This window comes from Aspergillus japonicus (assembly GCF_003184785.1).
Source record: "Aspergillus japonicus CBS 114.51 unplaced genomic scaffold BO86scaffold_46, whole genome shotgun sequence".
Classification (NCBI taxonomy): Eukaryota; Fungi; Ascomycota; class Eurotiomycetes; order Eurotiales; family Aspergillaceae; genus Aspergillus; species Aspergillus japonicus.
Window position 1 is genome coordinate 74,191 of NW_020291683.1, and position 15,430 is coordinate 89,620.

The 15,430-nt window shown below is 49.8% G+C and overlaps 3 protein-coding genes across 3 annotated transcripts; 1 reads left to right on the forward strand and 2 right to left on the reverse strand.

Annotated features, from left to right (window-relative positions):
- Nucleotides 1–962: 962 nt before the first annotated feature.
- BO86DRAFT_153275 (uncharacterized protein) lies at nucleotides 963–1,801 on the reverse strand. The gene is made up of 2 exons (XM_025666335.1): nucleotides 1,142–1,801; nucleotides 963–1,062 (listed from the first exon to the last, which is right to left on the reverse strand). The coding sequence occupies exon 1, from the start codon at nucleotides 1,675–1,677 to the stop codon at nucleotides 1,186–1,188; it is 492 nt and encodes a 163-aa protein (XP_025525262.1). The 5' UTR covers nucleotides 1,678–1,801; the 3' UTR covers nucleotides 963–1,062; nucleotides 1,142–1,185.
- Nucleotides 1,802–9,652: 7,851 nt separating this feature from the next.
- Nucleotides 9,653–11,182, forward strand: BO86DRAFT_153350 (C2H2-type zinc finger protein). The gene has a single exon (XM_025666336.1). The coding sequence runs from the start codon at nucleotides 9,797–9,799 to the stop codon at nucleotides 11,090–11,092; it is 1,296 nt and encodes a 431-aa protein (XP_025525263.1). The 5' UTR covers nucleotides 9,653–9,796; the 3' UTR covers nucleotides 11,093–11,182.
- Nucleotides 11,183–12,618: 1,436 nt separating this feature from the next.
- Nucleotides 12,619–14,510, reverse strand: BO86DRAFT_436103 (uncharacterized protein; the record flags this gene model as incomplete). Its single annotated transcript, XM_025675996.1, has 8 exons — nucleotides 12,619–13,215; nucleotides 13,246–13,304; nucleotides 13,377–13,529; nucleotides 13,575–13,636; nucleotides 13,720–13,743; nucleotides 13,787–13,924; nucleotides 13,993–14,101; nucleotides 14,169–14,510. The coding sequence occupies 8 exons, from the start codon at nucleotides 14,508–14,510 to the stop codon at nucleotides 12,786–12,788; spliced, it is 1,317 nt and encodes a 438-aa protein (XP_025525264.1). The 3' UTR covers nucleotides 12,619–12,785.
- Between the last annotated feature and the right edge of the window lie 920 nt (nucleotides 14,511–15,430).

Here is a 15,430-nt window from a genome sequence, read left to right on the forward strand (position 1 = left end):
CCTAGCAATTGGGAATCTAGAGCGGTCATCACTTACCTTTGCAGACTAGACTAGACCGGGACTCCGGAGAGACAGATTGAAAAAACCTCATAGCTCCAAGGGAGCTATGACTAGGAGCGGAGGGGGAGGGGGGAAGGGGGAAAGGGGTAAACAGTAGGACGAAACGGGGCGGATAAGAGGAGCTTTTGCGAGGTGAAAGAGGGGCACACGCAAGCTCAACTGACGAGATGGCTGTCTAGATGCTCCGTAGCATGTGCACATATCTTCAGAACGAGTAGACTGCCCTGCAGAAGTTGCATACCGGTAAAGGATAGCATGATCCTCAGATCAAGAAAAAAAAGAACAGAAGCCTGAACGTGTGTGTGCTGAACTGAAGAAATGGCACGACCACGACAAGGCCTTATCTCTGATTCTCCTCCTTCAAGCTTCGCTCCCAGTGCACTAGTACCTCACTAAGGCAGGTAGACAGCACACTACGGAGGTACTAGCCCTTAGTCTGGCTGTAATGAGGAAGTGCACAAGACCACGTCCTCCACCCTCGCGGAGGCGATCCTCCTGAACTATACGTACCAGTAGTATCAAGAGAGCTAAGGGTCCACACCACATGTTAAGTGACTTATATAATTTTAGATACGGGGTAAATCATCAGGCACCGACTTGGACCTACATACGAGTAGTACTGTACCTACCTACCTAGATCCAGTCAGGTAGTTGCAAGTTGCAAGATACCTGTTAGAATAAAGTGACATCTAAAAATGGCCCCCTAGCTTCACCCGGACCTTCCGCCCCCCCCTTCCCCCTTTTCGGGCGACGTGTCATCGTTCAAGATGATGACCGCTTTTGCCTTGCGCCTTCTCTAGGAGTCCCCCGGAAGTGACCAAAACTGATAATTACCTACCAACCGGGCAATGCAATGGAGTAGTTACACGTTGTGGGGAAGTTGCCCCTATTGACCGCCACACTTCCCCGAGGCAGGTCCGGGAGGAGAAGCCAAATGGTGCGACCAAGTAGTCAGAGAATGAGGTATCCGGGGGTGGGCAGAGGGGGAAAACCTCGGGGATACTGTTTCCACCGAATATTAGTGACCGCGATGAAATTGTAGGCAAAAGGCAAAAATGAATGATGTGAGGAGGTGCTGTGCCTTTCAGATCGCCCAAGGCCCGCCCCAGGCTGCGCGCTCTCTCTTCATTGGAAGGGCTGAGAAGAGGTCTGTGAATAGGCGTAGATGATGATATCTGGTGCCTGATAAGAGGAGCCTCGACGAGTTGACCAATGAATGAATGAGATCAACCTGCTATTCAGCACATTTCTAACCTGATTGCCTGGCCTCTGACGGAGATTCTGAGACAGCCACGCAGTACAGTACCTGCCTGACTGCCTTCCGGGCAGTACAGCAAGTAGGTACCGTACTCTGTGTGCCACTGTGCTCTGTACTAAATATGAAAGCGTCCGGATTCCGGAAGCGCGGCCCCGCATAACCTGGGGGCAGCGGCTGTGACGCCTGTGAATCGACGACATCACCGTGATACCGTTTCTCCACAATGATTGGGCCAAACGCTCCGTTCCAGAAGCATGTGGATCTTCGGATCGCGCCTTGCGGAGGCGCCTGGGAGTGCGTGTCTTTAGCCACCAACCAGGGCGTGGCGTTTGTGCTCGTCCGCAATCGGTCACAGCCATACCCGAGCTGCTGTAAGATACATACCAGGCATGCGGTGTGCGCGTCTGAGGGTGGAATCTGACCGCAGGCAACCTCTCCTACACCTCCCCTTGTTGCACCGGATGAGTCTGCTGCTGAATTCGACTGATAAGCCGTCGTTGCGCATTACTGGTAGATGGTCATGAGCGGTGCTCACTCCTCTCTGCACTGCCCAGAATTGTGTCTTCGATGGCAGGCCTGATAGGTCAAAATTTCCGTAATATGTAACTCTATACGGAGTTCTCTGGGAATTCCCCAGGTTTCATCCCCGCATATTGCTGCCAAGCGCTTGGGGTCGCCTTCAGACAGGATCGTCCAGAAGATAGCAGCGCACCAGAAGTAATTCCACAAAATTCTCTTGCGTAAGAGAAATGGGCAATTGACGAGCACAACGAGCGCACCAGGACAATCTCGGGTGACCTCTTGCCCTCCTTGAGAACTGCGATTCGACCATACTTCCATAGTCCTCCAGCACCTCCATCCTTCATCCTCAGTTCGCCTTCTTGAAAGGCTGAGTCATCGGCTCGGCGGCAGGACACCACACGCAGTGGGCAGGCACTCGGATGTATCATTCGCACTTCCCCGGATCAACATATTCAGGCTGTTTCGGTCATGTTGATAACATAATTTTTGCCTCTGGCACGTCATCATCTTTGATCAATGAATCCGGAAGTAGTCTGATGAGCAGGTTGCTTTGAACCAGATAAGGCGCTTCAATTGTTGGTCGTGGCGAATCAGACAAACTCATTCAGATGGCCTATGTGGCAGTCTTCTCATTCGTTGCAAAGTCAAAGAGGAAGTGCTGCAGACTCATATCAATCATTCATGTTGATATTGTGTCGAGCTACTCCGGAGTTGGCATACAATGGGTGAGAGCGTGCCGTGGTTGGGTCTCAGCCGTCGTTGAAGGTAGCACGGTGTTCCACATGTGAAACAGACCAAGGAGGAGTATGCAGCTTGAGTCGGAGTCTCGAACTGTCTGTCTTGTTCTCGACGTAGTCAATACATTCTGCACACTTGTTTTTTCCGCGGTCAATGCAGATTGTCATTCTCTACTTCGTGCCTCCCTGTCGTATTTGCTCCCATACCCTGATGTAATAGGCCATGGCTGAATGTGTAAATGAGCAAGCGACACCACTAGATTGAATACAGCTCGCTTGACTTTTCAGACCCCGAGTGAGGAGGTGAATAATTATCTTTAGCGGATGAAACACGATAAGAGCATGCATGTGCGTTGGCGCAATTGTCTGACACCATACAGAATGATAATTAACCCCACACCGAGAGAATCAGGCAACACGAAAAGCGACAGCGCGGCTAGTCAAGGAGTCCCTGGTTGCAGGCGCCATGTACGATATGCTTGTCGATTGGCCTGTAGTGAGCATCCAGCTGTGCTGCAGTCGTCCTATAGATGTCCTACAGATGACTCAGGATTACCTCGTTCTCGCCGATGTGAATAGTGCATGATTGAGGGTCTTGCCGCCGTTTCCCTCGAAGACATGGCCTTTGCCATATACTATTATGCATACTTCGTCTCCTTGCGCGGAATTTGTCCATGATCGCTTGGGATGCGAAACTGGAACTCACAAGCTTCTTCCAATATGTGGATGTATGCATAGAGTCGAAGATGAAGTTGTTGATGGCCAAACATGGCCGTGGTATTGAGAGTGAAGCATGAACAGTCTCCCCGACCTAGCATGGTAATGATCGTCGAGCGGTTCATGAGATACAACACATTGCCCACGTCCCTTGTCCGGCCTGCAAAGGCGGTTGCCGCTGATAGTTACCGTAGCGATTGCATGACAACAGCACACACACCCATTTTAGCAAGTCGCGACACGCCAATCGTCGCTTTTTCACTCTGCGACAGAAACAAGGCGTGCTTCGGCATAGGCACTGTACTGTGTTTTCCATCCATGGTGACGGCCAGGGTTTACCTGCAACTAATTGACTATTGTTCTGCGCTAGAATGCTTCCACTCTTTGACTCCATCGAATTCATGCGACATCGGGTCCTTCGAGCAATTTTTACTCTACTAGGCACTGGGCACCGCAGAGGGATGACCATTTCCGGACAGAGGACCTACCGAATGCGAGTGTAGATCATATCCCGCGATCATCGCGGGGAAGATCTTCCGTCATTTTGGGGATGTGCTGGTGCCGGGCGCAACAAGATCATGGGGTCAACGACACCTGATATTTTATTCTTTTTTGCTTTTTTCCTTGTTTACTTTTTATTTCATTCTTTGAAAGAATATGTAGGGTTGCTTAGATTTAGGTGGAGTTAGATCTCTGTGGGGAATTAGCCGTTTGCCATCTCAGAGCGCCTACTTCATAGGGTTGAAGATCATTATGTTGATATAGAGATTAGCATTAGTCACGTAATGTTGTTGGACGTAACAACATAACACAACCTTTCCTACTCAAGTATTTTTCTTCTGGAATTATTCGACTCTACAGTATCGGCCTATTCATTTTGAAAAGATTTTCTTTCCGCCGATGGCCGTTCGGCAAAATGCGGGAATACTCCTTAGCACGATGGCGACGATAACTGACAATATGAGGTAGTATTGGATCAACTAACTATTGATTGTGTGATTGACTAGGTAATATGTAGCTTAAGCAAGTCGGCGACTAGTTTGGGGGGGCAACTTACGTAGTCTTGGTGCCGTACCTGCGTACCATCCCCCAGTTCTGCTCCCCCATTTGTTCCACCAACCCAAAGCTGGAGCCTGGAGAACAATCAATGGGGGTGGGGTTTCGCTTTTCGCTGATTGTCGCAGACTCACCGGGGGGTGTCTGGAGCCAGCGTGCATGCTTTACCCTACTTGGTGCCGTCCGTCCTGCTGGCCGGCAAAGCGCCGGCAGTCGGCCCGGCATCAGCCATTTCAGCCATGAGAAGAAGGATGAGCGGGCGTTCAGCTGAGATTTTGCAGCTGATCTCATTCTCACCTCATCCCTTCCTCCCCCTTCCTCTCCTCCCCTCCTCCATCTTCCTCAAGTTTGGATGCGGAGCAGGACAGAAGCAAGATTCTTGTGCCAGATAAGGTCGAGCAGATGATCCAATGTTCGCATTGAGTGTTGCTCTAGACTCTTTAAATCGATAGCCCTGTGACCCCGTGTCCGTTATTCTAGTTGTACCGCCGTACTTTTGCCTGCCTTATCTCACAGATCTCATTATCTAGTCTATTGCCTTCTCCCAAATGATACTCATAATTCTTCCGGGTCGCCATTCCTTCCTCTCTAGGCGGATAAACCTTCAGGTCAGGCGGGGTCGTGGGGGTGGGTTCCAGATCACAGACCAGACAGCCCGAGTTTATCCTATCAGACCCAGGGGAACCGCCACGGCCACGATATCAACCGCGGGGAGCTTTTCTCCGTCGGCTCGACCGACCACCTCCTTACCCTTGCCCTTGCCCTACGTATCATCGGTCTTGCGATCCCAGCGATAAGCTCACATCGGCGTTAAGAGAATTTACTAGGCGCTCTAGGTAAGTTAAGTGGGTTAGGCTATCGTAGTAGCCTGCTCGAAGAGGATAAATTACATACAGTGCATCTGGTATTGTTTAATCGTCAAAAGGTCAAGTCAATGGACAGGCGTTTTCAGAAACACTTTCTCCGGCAAATGTGACTGACTGTGATATTCATTCTTGTGGACCAAATTGGGGTTGCACCCCCCTCCCTTCTCTTCCCTCCCCAGACCCCCCGGGGTTGGGGCTATCTGCGATCTACAGAACTGCCCAGACGGCTTGGTGCATGGATGTGTTCCGATTTCCCGGATATTCATCCTAATTACGAATTCTAATGGATTTGCCCTTGCCCTGAGCATAGTGACTTTTGACTTTTTGGCCCTTCGACCTGTCCTTTCGTCATCGATCACAACTGATATGAGTGTAGTCAAGAGTGTACGTAAGTGTCTACATTCCTTTCTCAGATGCTGGTCCCAGAGGCCTATTGACCCTTGCATACCAAGAACCATACGCTGGTGCGAGAGCGGAAACAATCAGCCGGCAATTGCGTCGAGAAGCATGAAGATAAGATCTATCATCGTCTAGTGACATGTGATTGCTGTTACCACCACCCGGGCCTTGAGCAGAGAATGCACCGTACATCAGTGGTTCGTGGATTGTCTAATGGCTGGCTGGAGTTGCCGAAAACCCGTATCTTACTTTATCCCGAATGACGCTTGGGCTTAGGATCCTCCCTCTCCTCTAGAGACTCATTATTATTTCTTCAGTCGCTTAATATACGGTAATATCATGCGACAATCAGACAATATCATTAGTCAAGCAGGATTGGTGGCGGGTTCATTATACGCCCAATTCTGTCCCCTCCTCTCAGCAAGCAGGGTTCCCGCACGGGGATTTCCCTTGTCGGATGAACCTCCTCAGGCTCCCCCTCCCCCTTCCTCCCCCAATTATCCTTCGTTCGCCCGTCCGGGGAAATTCACTCCGTCCACGGCGGTGGCAGAGCTTTAGGGAGATTAGAAGTGGTCTGGGACCTGGGGAAAATCTATTGCGGAGTTCAATTTCCGGACTTGATTCTAGTTTGCGTTGGATCAACGATTAGTCGCCTTTCGGGCCCCCTTTGGATTTACTCTTAGCCTTTTTGTCTTGAAGTACTCCCCCTGTCAATATCACCAGCGGAAAAGCTCCTGTAGACGCCTGGCACCGATGAAACGATGCAGGGTCCCCTTCGATGCGGTGGGAATAGTAAGCGCTAGGCCAGGGGGTGGTGAGAGGCCTCGATTCCGGCGACATGGGGGGTAAGTGCGCGTCACAAACGGGTTAATCGCATCTGCGAAGCTTGACTGTCGGTTAATTAAGGATATCATACTGTATGTTGACTACTCCACCGCATAGAATGCATAGATATGATGTGCGATTGCGATTGCAATTGCGGTTCTCGTCGACCCTGTCTGTGTGCGCCGACCACATGATTTAGCGCATACCTTCGCTGCGCATCACCCACGTCGCAGCCATCATTCATGCCTGCCTGCCTACCTGCCTGGTTCTAGGCGCCTTCAGCACTAGGAGAGCTGAGAAGGAGAGGGTAAACGAAAAGAGCGTGTAGCCTTCCCCGTAGTCTAGTCGAATCAACACTCGTCAATATGAGTAATATCCGCAGGCAGCTGAGTTTGTGGGGGTTGTATGTATCGCCTCGTCCGCGGTTCTGACTCATGGGGAAAGGAAAGGAAGGCTGATGAGCCAATCCATCCATGGTTGATGTCTGATGCAATGTTGGCTTTATTTTTCAGTTTCCCCCACAATAATAATAATAAGGAAATGCCGACGGATGGCCGCTCGTTCGCCATTTACCCGCATGGCATGTCATCCCGGCTCTTTTTCGTCGCCCTTCCAATTCAATTCGCCCTGTGGCTGCCGTCGCCAACAATCCAACAGCCTCATCAAAAAACCCCTCCCCCCTTCCTCACCGACGAGAATGATGATGATGTTAACGATGATGATGTATTGGATCTCGCCCATCGTATGACTTTTTGACTCCGCGTACCGCTTCTGCCCTACCCAGCCCTGGCCTTTTGGCATGATCACCGCTTCCGTCACGGAGAGATGTCATTGGGAAACCTTCACTCGACCCCAGACCGTCTCAGCTTGGCTAGTAAAGTATGGATTTACTTATCTTAAGATTCTCAGTCAACCAACCCTCGCCTGAATGTCGGTCGATCAGCTGGTCTGGACTGGGCGGTTCTGAAAATCTGTCGAACAATTCTTTTTCTTTTTCTCTTTCCTTTTCTTTTTTTTTGTTTTCGTCTCTCCCCCGGCTATGCCCCGGACTTCCTAGTTAAGGGAAACTGGAAAGGGTTTGCCAACAGGAAACCCAAAACACAAAGCAAATCCCCCAAAAAAGAAATACGTACTGTAATCGAATAAATAACAAACCCTCCCTAGGAAAAGAAATACTGGATGATCCCCCCTTCGTAAGCGCCAATCACCTCATCTTTTCATCATCGACTCTCATCTCATCACAACAGGATGGCATCATCTGGGGAAGGGACTCTTGGGGATGATGAGCGGATTGATGGGGGACGGGGGCGGCGAGTTTGGGGGGGGGGGGTTGATTGGGGATATTCTACGTTAACTCAACCCCCCATTCCCCCACCATCTGACCGTATCACGCAGAGAGCTGGTTGAGTTCCAATACAGCATCCTACCCTCCCAGAAGTCTATTCATGGGGGGCGATAGGGGACGCACCCACCTTTTCCAGGTCAATAGTGTGTAGCTATCACATGGGAAAGAAAGGTTGGCTGAATAGCTAGCTATCCATGTGTGTGCATTATCCGACTTGCGGAACACAATCACGTAATCGAGCTCCCTTTGATCACCACCAGATCCTTTTGCCCCGGGTGGTGGAGAGCAAGAGTCGTGAGGGAGGGGGAAGGATAATTATGATGGCGGTGGTGGTCGTGGTGGAAGAGGAGGAGGGGGGGGGGCCCTTTACCAACAACAATGATATCTTATCATACAATACACTCATTCATTTCCCCCGGAGGTCATCCGCGATAGCCGGTTTATGACTGTAGAATAGAAGGTGTGGAAGACTGAGAGGTTCGGTTCAGTTCAGTTCAGTTCAGTTCAGTTCACCTTTTACATTTACCATACGGGAAAGGAGCTGAGCTGAGCTTGGCTGTGCTGTGCTTTGCTTTGCTTTACCTTACTTCAGTACCTACCGGAACTTACTCCATACCAACGGTCCAACACCCGACAATACCGGGCACGCACTTCTCCAGGCCACACAGCCACTTCTGCAGTTCCAGTTTCTACTCCGTAATCTCTATCGACTCTAGTTTAGCCCCACATTCTTTTTCTTTTTTTTTCTCTCTCTCTTTCTGCCTTTTCTCTCCAGGCTCCCCTCCTTTCTTACTCTTTTCGTTGCCCTCACCTGTTCTGAGCGTCTCCCTTCCCGGTCGTTATAGTGGATTTTCTTTTCTTCTCTAACACACCGTGCGTGGTCCGAAAATCAGGCGACGGAAGAGGCCCGAGATAGGCAACGTATTGAAGACTTGAATATCATTTGATTGCTTATAAACCATGTACGAACAATAAGAAACACAGTCTATTCATGGCATTGAGAACATTAAGGTCAGATCAAGGACCATCGTATTGAAATTCTATTCGTCCGATATGTACTCCGTAAAAAAGAAACATTGAAAGAAGGTACGTAGTAAAACAGGTGTCCCATCAGGCTGGTAAGAGTGACCGGTTGAATCCTCTTTAAGGACAGCAGCCGATCAGGTTTGGCCGGAAAGCACGTTCTTATTTCCCTTTTCATTCAACTAGTCTCCAGAGCCTGCTTTTTTTGCCCCCCCGATATTTATCCCCACACAATGTACATTTTTTCACTCTTTTTCTTTTTTTTTTTTCTTTTTTTTTTTTTTTCTTTGCCCTTTTTTTTCACTCTTACCCAATCTTCCCCTTCTTGTCCTCCGATTCCGATAAACCCACCCCTCTACGACTCTCCCTTCCTCCTCCCCTCCCCCGAGCTCCGTTTCTTTCTTCTTCCCCTCCATTCCTCCTTCTCACTCTTCCAATTCTCCTTTCTTATATCACCTCCTCCCCAGATCCCTTTCTCCAGATTTCTGCCTCTTTCCCCTCCTCCTGGAGACTCATCAATTCCAACATTCGCCTTTCTCGGCTCGCCATTCAGCACCGGGGTTCATTTCCGATTCCGGCCTGCCACCACACTATCATCATCACTATCCTATCAATCATCATCATCATCCTCCTCTTCACCCACCACATTCCGCACTCCTGCCTATTGAAAATCCGATCACATTGTCCAGAAGTGTCTTGAGTCGAGTTAGCCAACGCTTATTAAGATCGTACCTACTTAAGCCCTGTCGCGTCACAAGGACTGTATCATTCCTTGCGACTTCCACTGCTCAACATTTTCTTGGCAACGCTAGGCCTGGGTGGTTTATACTAGCGGGTGGTGATCGACTCGCCGATATAAGCTCCTTGTTCCCCCCCCCTGGTGGTCGCGACACACGGCCTATCGCCTCGGCTGCTCATCCCTTCCGCACGGGTTTTCAAATTCCGGCTCTGTCCTACCTCTCACCCCCCTCTCCCAAGAAAGCTTCACATGCCGCCCCCGGCTTCTTCAGTGGATTTCTCCAATCTGCTAAATCCGCAGAGCAATCCGACTGAGTCTACTCCGTCCTCACCTGCCACCCCCGTGGATAGCTCGAAGGGTCCTTCTACTCCGTCCAGCGCTCAGTCCACTTCCAGTATGGCTTCATCCGTCAGTCTCCTCCCTCCTCTGATGAAGGGTAGCCGTCCTGCGACCGAAGAAGTGCGCCAAGATCTCCCTCGGCCGTACAAGTGCCCGCTGTGTGATCGTGCCTTCCACCGCCTGGAGCACCAAACGAGACATATTCGCACCCACACGGGCGAGAAACCCCACGCGTGCCAGTTCCCTGGCTGCACCAAGCGATTCAGTCGCTCCGATGAACTCACTCGCCACTCGCGAATTCACAATAACCCCAACTCGAGGCGCAGCAACAAGGCTCAGCATCTCGCTGCGGCTGCCGCGGCTGCAGCTGGTCAGGAGAATGCGATGCCCAACAATGCAGGGGCCCTGATGCCCCCTCCCAGCAAGCCTATGACTCGCTCTGCGCCCGTGTCGCAAGTCGGCTCTCCCGACATTTCCCCTCCCCACTCTTTCTCCAACTATGCCAACCACATGCGCTCCAACTTGGGGCCTTATGCCCGCAATACCGAGCGGGCTTCTTCTGGCATGGACATCAATCTCCTCGCCACAGCTGCCTCGCAGGTCGAGCGCGACGACCACTTCAGCTTCCATGCCGGCCCTCGCAATCACCACTTGTTCAGCAGTTCCCGCCACCACGGCAGCGGTCGTTTGCCTTCTCTCTCGGCTTACGCGATCACGCATAACATGAGCCGGTCGCATTCGCACGAAGAAGACGATAGCTATTCGCATCGTGTGAAGCGTTCCAGGCCCAATTCGCCCAACTCGACCGCTCCATCCTCACCCACTTTTTCGCATGACTCACTTTCACCTACTCCCGACCACACGCCTTTGGCTACCCCCGCCCACTCTCCGCGGCTGAGACCTTTGGGATCGAGCGATTTGCATCTTCCCTCAATCCGTCATTTGTCGCTTCACCACACCCCCGCCTTGGCACCCATGGAGCCACAACCGGAGGGTCCCAGTTACTACAGCCCTAGTCAAAGTCACGGTCCGAGCATCACCGATATCATGTCCAAACCCGATGGCACACAGCGCAAGCTACCTGTTCCCCAGGTACCGAAAGTGGCAGTCCAGGATATGTTGAATCCTGGCAGTGGGTTTTCATCGGTCACCTCGTCCACCGCCAACTCAGTCGCGGGCGGTGATCTGGCCGATCGTGCCTTTTAAATCGACCTTTGTGCCGATACATTTGGGTTTGTAAACTTGGATTCCGACAAAAAGCATTATATCTTCATGCGTGCTACGACCAAATAGACTTGTGCATTTACAATGGTTCATGGGCATCATCGGTGTCAGTTGGTTGGGTGGTTTTTTCATTATCTTTACATTGCTTTGGATTCATGGCTCTTATACACTTCTTTGTACTCTTTTGCGAGGCGTCACTACCAATAGATGGATGGGATATCTTGTGAATCGTTTTCTGTCCCTTCTGATTCTCACTTCAGTGTCTGATCTCCTGATCGCATTTCCCCCTCTCCTCTCGGAACATCTCCTATCTCCTATCTCCAAACCCGAGCAGCGGGGTTCGCCGCTCGGCTCCTGTCCTTCGTGGCCTCTTCTGTCCACGAGGACGAAAAATACCGACTTTACCATTCTTGCTTCCGATTGTTTTCCTTCTTTCCCTTCTGGGTTATACTGATAGACCTGACTTCTATTCTTTCATTCTTTGCTATCTCCGCTATAGACCACCTCGAGCAGGACGAGAGGAATTACAACTTCACAATATACATCAACCTTAATTGGAAACAGTTTATATCACTAGCCACTTTAGTATCCTTTAGTACAGTTCTTTGGATTCCTGTAGGCTTCGTAACACCTGCGAAACCGGTTTTGGCATCGAGAATGGAGACCTTGAGAGCCTGGAAAGGTCTGGCCCGTGTCAGTAGGCCATGGGAAGCGACCGCGTGATCCCCGATTGGCATGTCAACCAAGGAGGTGTACTGTACCTGAAGGCTGGATGATGACCTACCTCAGGGAGGAGGGCTAATGACCGAACTAAGATTCCAAGTTAGTAGCAAGGGCGCCTAAAGATATGCGCTCGGGCTGGGATTGGCTCTTGGAGCAAAAGTAATCAACAACTACTCTACCGTAGGTAGGTACTGTACCTACCGTAAGGTATATAAGTTCCACTACCTACTAACAGCCAAGCCGCTCAGCCGACCTTTATCTCCGTCGCGTGTTGGCCAAAATAGACTAGTTAGTACGCAGTAACTGACTAACTAATAACTAGGTCTGCTTATGTCATTTCCGAAGTAAGTTGATCACTTATATTGTACTACAGATGGGTTTCATCATATACTTCCACTTTTTTTCTTCTATCTCCATACATAATCATGTGACAACTACTTATCTTCTCGATGATCTCCCATAGTAGGATTTGAACGGTCCACATTACATTTGGAGCTTTTGTTCGGGAAATCCTTGCGCGGCGCTCATATGCACTGCATACATACATGTTTTTACTACTGTTTTGCACTGTAAAGCATGTCTGCTGATCCGATGCGGGCACTGCTCCTTTACAGGGTGCCAGGGACTGCCTTTTTTGACAGAGTCGTAGATTGAAGGTTGGGTAAGGCACAGGTGATGTTGCTCTGAGTATGAGACTTGATCTTCTAGGGATCCTGACCCCTACGACCTGGAAGTCTTGATGGATGGACAGGGGAAAGAGGGGGTTGTACAGTACATGAGTGGTATGCATATCGGAACTAAAACACCCGATAGGTTTAGCATGCATGTTTAATTGACTTGGGTGCCATGACGCATTTACATTCGATCTATCTGTGACTCCTCCCGCGTGGAGCTGGGTTAAACTGGAGTGCAAGAGGGATCTCAACTTGGAGCTTCAGGGGGGCAGCAGATATCAGACCAAGGTCTCTACTTGCTCCCGTAAGCTCTCCAGAATCGCCTTGTTCTTCTCCCACCTGCTCATAGCCTCCTCGTAGTCATCATGCGAGACCCAGCCATCGTCCCCAAGAAATTCCGCCCGCAGGGCATCAAATTCCCCAAACGCGGCGGCCCAGGCTTCGACCTGCTGCCGACTCTCTTCGATCTCGGTCCGCGAGAACGAAATGGGACACGGTTGCGTCGCGGCTCGGTGTCCCCTGATGCGGTCCCATTTCTTAAACACCTGGATTAACAGCTCCTTCAACGGCATTGGGCCGTCTTCGGAGGAGCGTCCGACAATATGGAATATGAAAGTGGTAGGGTCACTATTATCTCTTATTTTGTCCATCGCATCGACAAGAGCCGGGTTGACCTTCCGGTAAGCCAGCTTGTAGAACTTTTTTAGTCTAAGCCGGTTAAGCTGATCTTCCGCTTACTTTTTTGCGGCCGGCGACAGAGTTTCGAAGTCTTTGGGTAGCCGGGGTTGGACAGCTCCCTATGGGTATGTGTCATCGCAGTCAAAGATCGAAGGAAACTTCGCTTGTATAAATAACGGGGCGGTGTGGACAGTTTGCCAGTTAATAATACTAGAAATTCTAGTAGAATTGGACAGATCGACGAAAATATTATAGTGATGAAGGTCCGAGTGTAAAAGGACCGGGGTAAGAACTTCTTCTGGTAGTAGAATATAAGAAAGCACCGTTAGGAATTGCTTAAAAAACTGTATATGATTATTATGTTTTTATAGTGTCTTGTCTGAAGTGACAGTGACATCGCCGGATCTGTTATATGCGTTTTGTATCTGTGATATCTTACTGGTTGCGATAGCTGTGAAGTACTCCTAAGCTGTCTCCCCTGTCTCACTATTTCAGTACTTAATCTCTGGATAGAGATAATAAAGATGTACTTACAAGGACCCTTGTTAGTCTCCAATTCTCGGTCCCTCGTCTTTCCAAAAGGAACGCTGCGTTGTTGGACCAAGAATAAACTTAAATTGGCCTTTTTGGTCTGCTGTTCCCAGGACAGCAATACTCCTTCCATGTGGAAAAGTATCTCCGTAGTACAGGCTGCTATGCAAGGTGAACTTTGCATTCACCAACTTCTGTTCAATTTCTACTAAGCTTTTTATAAGCCTAAAGTGTTGAGCTTCGGATATATCATCCCAAAATCGCTTAGTTGCTGACCTTTCACCCTCTCCATTAAAATATATTCAGCACCGACTGGGTTCACCTGCTGCAGGGAAGAGCTCCACGAAAGAACACGTGGGACTGGTATCTTGAGAACGGTTCGAAGCTTTCAATAGGGATTCTTGCATATCAGGTATACTGCAGCACGGAAACTAGGCATTGGCAGCACGTACAAAGTCAAGCGTTGCGACTTCACTGTAAGCATGGCCAGTGTTCGGGTTCGGAACTCTCGCCAGAATCTCCCTACCATTCTCCATCTGAAAAGAGAACACCTTGTTAAAAAGCCCCTCCGGTATCTTATTCATCTGAACACATCGGCTTTTCAACAGTTGACCGGCGATACGCTGTAGCGCTGGCACATTAAAGTTGGTATGGCGCGTTTTGAGTTGGTGCGTCTCATTGATAAGCCAACAACCAGATGTGTAGTTAAAGTAGTGACTATGGCTTGTGTCAATGGGCTGATTACTGGTCGATCGGACCCGCTGGGATGAATGCCAATCTTTGGTGAAGCTCATAGTAAGCCTCGGTAGTATGCGAGATCTGATGTGAGGTCGTTGGATGACCAGCATGACTTCTTCGAAGCTTAAGACACGGTGACGAGGTTTGCAAGGCGAAAACTAAGGAACATCTAGATTGGGTCACTTTCGTGGGAGGTATGGTTCAGTCACCAAGGCAGGGTGATTACGGAGTACACTGCGCAAGATCGTAGGCAGGCAAACAACTTGATCAGCAAGGAATCTTGGTTAATTAGATCGGATGCGCTCAATAAGGGTTACAGTGACTGCCAGTTGAGCCTGGAGGTGCCGACCCGGCGCGTTCCCGTCGATGACTGATCTCATCAACCTCCTGCTGTTTTTCAAATTGCACTGGCTACCGCTGAACAATCATATAGTAATACCTGCAACGCTTATATGATGGTAAAGGCCGTGAAGGTGGTGAGGGTAGCACAAGTACACATATAGTGAACTAAAAGACCTATATCTCTTGTTGTCTATAGAATGATATACGCCCTCCTGTTCGGGTATAGTACAGTGGACTCACAGCTAGACTCTAAAACGCTTAAGGGAAGTATGTTTATGAGTATCAGGTGTACAAATAACAAACCTGTTGTCTAGCATCTCAAGCCCAGCCATCTGCGGACTAGAGATCATTACGATGCTGCTGCAACAGCAACTGATGATGATGCAATTCATTCTCCCCCTTGGCAAAGACATCCTGGCTTTCTTCACCGGAATCCTCAAAAAAAAAAATTGCACCGGAGCCCACTGTTCCCATGACCAAGACTAAATAAGCAGAATGCAGGTTTGTGCCATCAGGTTATCCAGGGCCCGGGTGACTTGGCCCTATGAAGGAGGTAATGTCTTGTACTTCCTCGACTACCAGTAAGCCTTGACGATCAATGTACTGTACCTGTTGACTTGTTTGTCGTCGACCA